At 40.2% G+C, this 6,828-nt stretch overlaps 1 protein-coding gene across 1 annotated transcript; it reads left to right on the top strand.

Moving 5' to 3' along the window:
- Window positions 1–2,663: 2,663 nt before the first annotated feature.
- Window positions 2,664–6,827, top strand: LOC125015453 (transmembrane protein 263-like). The gene is made up of 3 exons (XM_047597342.1): window positions 2,664–2,755; window positions 4,578–4,677; window positions 5,809–6,827. Exons 1-3 carry the CDS (start codon window positions 2,750–2,752, stop codon window positions 6,087–6,089), a joined length of 387 nt encoding a protein of 128 aa, XP_047453298.1. The 5' UTR covers window positions 2,664–2,749; the 3' UTR covers window positions 6,090–6,827.
- The last annotated feature ends 1 nt before the right edge of the window (window position 6,828 follows it).

Raw genomic sequence — 6,828 nt, 5'->3', positions numbered from 1 at the left:
GTTGAAATTTGCTCTGTGCGCCTTAACCAAACCAAACTGGGACAACATTGGGACAGCTATAATGGTCACCACACAGGTCTTCTGACACAGCAGCAGCCTGAGGGTGAGAATGTGTAGTACTGAGAGTACAATAATTAAGGAGGATATTAAAGAGTCAGGGGCTACACAGAGTTCTGTGCTGGGACTGAATTTAGTGAAGTGATTACCTTGCAGACGTATCTTTTGTGGAACCAATTCCCTGTCTCTCTTTTAGGAGTAGGCCTACAATTTCTGATCAAGCCTATAGTTAGGCCTGGCTCAAATGGCCCTGAATCATCCTTTAATGTTGTTACAGGCAGCTAGTCTGCTGGGAAATTTCCTATGATGCACTAAGCACCTTTTCGTTCCTGGCTTTCCTCAAGAGTGAATACTGGCACGACAGAAACATCCCCTGTTGTTTTGGACTGTCTCTTTGGAACACTGCAAAGGCCTTTCCTCTTTATTCAAATCTATTGGTTGTTTCTCTCTGGTTTTGATGACACAGTGGCCTAATGGCTAACCACTGGACTCCAATTCCCACGTTTTTAAACAGTCTAGAGTTTGATGATGCCACAAATCTTCTACAGCCCCACATAGCTGGGCTGGCTCCAGTGGTCTATCTACAATGTAGCGCTTCAATAGCTTACTCTGCATAATGGAGATGTTTTCTCCCATGAGCCTTGACCACTGAGTCATCCCAGGATACAATGAGTTCTGTGAGAAGACTTTTTTCAGAAGAAGGGACTAGACCTCCACATCTAGGAAATACAATACTTGATCGCATTCCAGCAGTGGAGCTACTCCTGGTAGCCTTAGTCTCAAAGCTAAAGGTAGTTTCAGGGCTATGTCAAGCAGACAGACAGATTAGGCCATCAACATTGGCTACTGTATTCTTGCAAAGAAGACCTTGAAAAACTTTTTCCTGGCTGGTGTTCTCTGTCTGAGTGTTTTCATAATAATCCAGGAACACAATGGCCCATGCATCAATGGTTCCACCAGAGCATGAAACCCTGCGTTATTGCTACAGAAGGTGCCAACTCTGAACACAGGAACCTGTGTGACAGAGTGCCTTAACATGTCAAGAGTATAAACTCTGTCTGGTAAACACAACTTCCACCACAATCCCCCTAACACCTTTCATGGTTTCCATGGTTCAGTGAACCCTTTCCTGGCCCCATGCGCTGTTGTACAAATCTACTATTACTTTTTCCATTATGTGAATTCTGAAAAGATCTATCTAGACCGATCAGCCACAACATTAAAACCACTGACAGGAGAAGAAACCTTTGGACCTGGCATTCATTCGTGTGGATATTAGTTACACATAACCACCCCCACACCCCCCCCCCACACCCCCCCGCCACCCCCCACCCACACACACTCACACACACACACACACACCCAACCCCACAAGCAGGCTGGGTGCTGACAGTATGTCCTCCATCCACCCCCCTCTGCTGTCATGCCCACCGTTTTCAATTGTCCTGCTGTGTTGCACCTGTTTCCTTTCAATTGAATTCAGCCTGGCCTTTCTGTCTGTGACTGCACCTTAAAGAACATGAACCTTGAGCAGGAGCTGGCTAAAGTTAAATTGAGTGCAGCTTTAAAAGTGCAAGACCACAGTATTAATTTTGACAAATATATCAATGGTGCACAAATCGAATGTTTTCAGGGCCTTTTTATTCTAAGAGGGAATTGTTGTATTGTTTGGTTTGATTCTCAAATACTTTGGATGACTCTTTATTGATACTGAATTTGAATATGCCTACGTATAAGTATGTGGAACTTCTCCAATGGGATGATTAGACTTAGAATCAGTCTTAGACAGATTTTAATGATTGACAAGGGAAGCACACATTGCCTCATCCTCACCAGTGGCTACCACCCATGGCACATCCAGATAGTTCAACGTGTATGTTCATTATTATTCTAGCATGTGATCAGCAAGAAAAAGAATAGCCAACCAACCTCTCAAAATACAGCTTTAAAGCGCCCTCTGTTGGTGTTTGTTGTACACTTTGGAGATTTTGCCTTTTTTAAACCTCCATACCTCGTTTCTGTCCTCTTGCTCTTACTTTGTGCTTTAAGTTTGGGAGCTTCTCCTTCCATGACAAACTCAAGCTTCACCCCCACCCGAGTTGTGTCCAACGGCTGTATGCAAGGCGGAGGTGCTGTATGGGTCAAGCATCATAAAATATTTATTACATCTACAACATACATATTGTGGTGCCTGACTTTAGTACAAGGGCAGGAAATTGAAATATTTTTGGCATATTTATCTCTACATGGAATACAGCAACACATGGATGATATATGCATAAATTACCAGAGACAAGCACTGTTTTGTATGCAGATGTTTCTCCAGACAACAAAGGTAATGGAGGCCAGTCAATCTATGGATCAACTTTTGAAGGTACAGATATGCACATTTCCCAGACATTTCAGTGATACAGTGAAATTTATGGTGCAAAGGTGAATATAACCAAGAGTGTGGCTTATTCATGTAGGGATGTAGTTAGGAAAAACTACAGTTGGTCCTTCTTGTCCTTGTTGTCATGGCCAAAGTGCAGCCCATTGACTATACTGCAGCCGCGCGTGCATTGCTATTACAGGGCGAACAGGCGAACACGTCATAAGCGACTCGACGTCACTTCCGCTTTTAGATGGCCATCAAAACAACCGAAAACAACAGCATTAGGATCAGGAGCGACAAAGATATACACGGAGCAAAATGAAGGTAAGAGAGAAGCAATGCAGTTTCTCATGACAAGGTTGCTGTGCTTTTCAGACAATTTGAATTGTCATTAGAGCTATATAAATAGGATTAAATTAGAAAATAAAATTTTATAGAATTTCTACAAACGGTACATTCTGTCATTTCTGTCATGTAAAGTCACAAAAATTCCCAAAAAAGATTTCTTTCTTTTTTTCTTTTTTTTTTTTTGTGTGTGTATGTGTGTATGGTTATGGAAGTGTCAGTGCGCGCGTGTGTTGCACGTTCAATTTAGCTTTATGGAAAGTAAATGCTCAAAAGACTCCTCGATATCATTTATTTGTTTATGTCTAAAATTGGGATGATTCGCCCGCAGCAAACTATCGTTAAGAGCTGTGATACTTTAATTATGCAAATCTATTCTATACTGAAATATGAGAAAGACGAACTGGGGCAGGAGTATTTACAGGAGGACTTAACACTCCTTCAGCCTGAAGCTGGCGTTTTTCTGAGGATTTCATTTTCAGTAGGGAAATGTACTATATTTGCATCACATAGGTTTTACTGTTTGCATTGCATGACATCACATAGGTGCAATATTTGCATACACGCATAGATAACAGAATTACTTTTCACTCCATTCATTCTTCCACTAGATCAGAATTCCTGGGATCCACATCGAAATATTCAGTATGATCAGCATATACTGTATTTACACATGCACCCTCCAAGCACTTTATTAGGGATGGCTTTGTGCCATTTTATGAGCAATAATCCACATTATCCAACAAGACAATCCCTTGGCAGTTGTGCAATGCATCAATAACTGAAATCAAGTCTTATCCTCAGAGGCCCCTCCCCTCAACCCATAGGACCCAAAGCCCCCCACTAACAACATTCTGTTACCAGACACCTAGGGACACCCTCAGAAGACCCATGTCCATACTCTGATTAGTCACAGCCGTTTTAGAGGCACAAAGGAGACCTACGCAATATCAGGAAGGTGGTCATAATGTTATGCCTGATAGGTGTATAATGTATTGCAATGCAATATCGAAATAAAATTTATATCTTATCCTATATCACTCCAGCGATACATATATAGATACACATATCTATCTATATCTTATATTTTTGTGCCCATATGCATACTGTACAAGAGGCTCTTAGAGTGGCATGACAAAAGAAGAGGTCTCTGAAGGGGTGTCATGGTTTACTACTCTACTTTGCAGTAACTGGAATGTTATCGCCAAAACTACTAAGCAGTACCATGTCTCGTATATAAAATGACTCCAGTATTAAGACAGTATTCCTGTATGGGGGGGATATTTTTTTTATAATTATTTGAATGATTTGTCATGACATGGCTTTAGTCAAAAAACACAATTTAGTCTTTAAATCAAAGTAACATGAATCTTACTGAGATTACAGAAATATTGAAGAATATGTGGTCACTGTTTAAATCATCCCTCATTTTTGACAATATGAAAACTGGCATCAACAGTAAATCGTATAATGTGGGTTTTGTTTTAGAAATTGCATATCATTTATAAAAACTAAGAAAATCATTAATTAGGAATTTAGCCCTGTGATAGGCTGGTGACCTGTCCAGGGTGTACCTCGCCTCTCACCCGATGCCAGCTGGGATAGTCTCCAGCAACCCCCACGACCCTAATGAGGATTAAGCAGTACGTGAGATAAAATGAGATTAATTAGGAATATCTCATCATCATGGGACACCATTCAAAACCAAGAATGGTGCATTTTTATTATTATTATAAAACATGGAAGAGGACGGTGTGTTTTACCCCTGTTTTACACCAGTCAAGTCAATGCTGCCTTTCAGGAGGTGACTTCACAGCAGGAGGTGTGCAGCTCATCTCCTGAGTCCAACAACCATCCCATCTGTGAGGACAGAGAAGTTACCCACAGCCTCCACTCACACGGTGAGGAACAACATCTATACGCTAATTCTCAACACCTTATGATTTCTATCATATTTATTTAGCCTTCATTTAACTAGGTCTGTTCCATTGATAACAAAGATCTCTTTTACAATGGAGGCTTGGCCAAGAGTGGCAGCAACACAGCTTCAAAATGAATGAACATAAAAACAGAACATAAAATCACTTGCATAACATAGAAATGCTCAGGTAAAACAGACAAACACTGCGTTTTGAAGTTTGAGAGGGTGTAGCTTGTTCAATGCAGCGGGAGCAGAAAACCTTAAAGCTGACTCTCCCAATTCAGAACCATACACATTTCAAATTTAGAAGATAAACACGGTGAAATCAGGCTAAGAATGGATTTGTAAATAAAAACATACCATTGACCCAGGCAGCATGTACTCAAAACAGGTCAGTTCACTTTTACACAATATGGTCCCTTTCAGATCTTCCATTAATATCTGAACAGGTTGGTCTGAAACAAGTGACACAACTTAATTTCACTGCTGCTGTTTTAAGCCAGGTGAGGAAATACATAACTTTACACAGATTGTTATACACCAACATGATTTCATGAATAAGTAACCACAAGCCACTACGCTAGTTTTTTTTTAATGACAGAACATAATCTACTCATGTTCAATAACTTGATTCATTCTAGATTTCATTATTACCACATTCACTATGTTTTTTTTTAAAAAAATCTTTATCTACAGAATATTGACAACATAGTGTTACTTTGTCTATATTGATTTTTTTTAAAAAATCACAAAATTTCAAAAGAAATTTACAAGCTCTTTCAGTTTCTCAATGAACCCTTTACTGTTACTTGAGTCACAAGTACTTTTTGCTTCTACTTCACTTATATTATTTTAAAGTAACAATGTACTGTTTTAGGCTACTCTAAGTTTAATTCATCTATATAGCACCTTAAAAAGCAAAGGGCACATTCAACATGTCATATAAACATGCAGATTTCACATCAGCATCACTGGGTCAACAAAAGAAAAACTGTTAACTCCCAAGGTGACCAGATGAGACCAGATATCAGACTGCTGAATGGTATTGCAGTAAAAGAGTTGTGTCAAACTCAAATACAGATGTTTGTCTTTCTGTTTCTCTCTGTCACAGGTACAGATAAGGACCATCCCAGACCAGAGGGAGGAGTTATGTGGAAAGTGGGCGGCGGCCTTTTCAGCATGACTCAAAGTGTTGTTGGTGCAACCCTAGGGACTGTTACATGGGTAGGAACTAAAAGCTATGAGCTCACCAAGACAGCTGTGATCAGCGTTCCGACAGCAAGTGCAGGACTGGTCAAAGGGAGTATCTCTATGTTTGCAGAAGGCGTCGGAGCAGTAGGATCTGTGGTGGCAAGTAAAGTCACACCGAGGAAAAAGGACAAAGCTGACTGAATGACTCTGTTTGTGAGCGTGTGTAATGCAAATAAGAGCAGAATACCTCGGCAACTTAGAATGGATGCCAGTTAGTTCTTCAGACAGGTGCAGTTTATTCACTCAGGCTGCTACTCATACACAAAAGCAGCTAGGTGCTGGCTGCTGGATGGAATTCTGCTACATATGGACGGAACACATCAGCTGGAGTGAAAGGCTGCAGACAACCCATTTCCCTGTCTGAACAGATGGTAGCCATTTCCCTGGACTTGACAGGATCCAACTGACTCACTTCAAAAGAAACATTTTAAGGAGTTATCTATTAATATACATTATCACTAACACCATTTGCATTTTGTGTTTGTGTAATTTATTGTTTAGTTTTGGGTAGAAACAAACTATGGAATCTAAGTCATGCTCCACTTGTATTCATTCGTTTTCTTTCTGTTACATGGTGTCACAGGCTGTAGTTTAGAGTATGTCATGTACAATCAAGTAATTTCCACAGGAGAGTGATCAAATGAATCATGCCCCATGCGTACATTCAGGCAAAGGGAAGAGATCCTCCAGGGGGAAATAACATTTTGAATCACTCAGGTAGTTAGCAGGTTAAGCAAGTGTACAGGGAACAGCAGTTTAGAATGAAAACGTGTTTCAGTTAATACAACTTTATGTGGAAATGCTGTAAAAATGTTTTTTGACTTGATGAGGTTCTCCAGAGAACAGCAGGTAACGTTAATAAACACATTTTTCATGTCAT

Source organism: Mugil cephalus, chromosome 10 (genome assembly GCF_022458985.1).
Source record: "Mugil cephalus isolate CIBA_MC_2020 chromosome 10, CIBA_Mcephalus_1.1, whole genome shotgun sequence".
NCBI lineage: Eukaryota > Metazoa > Chordata > Actinopteri > Mugiliformes > Mugilidae > Mugil > Mugil cephalus.
The sequence above is the reverse complement of the archived record's forward strand: the minus strand, read 5'-3'. Positions and strand labels throughout refer to the sequence as shown.

Excerpts from the sequence above, each read along its gene's own strand:
- LOC125015453 (XM_047597342.1), top strand. Across the intron at positions 4,678-5,808 it reads CCACAGCCTCCACTCACACG|GTACAGATAAGGACCATCCC; the intron begins GTGAGGAACAAC and ends TCTCTGTCACAG.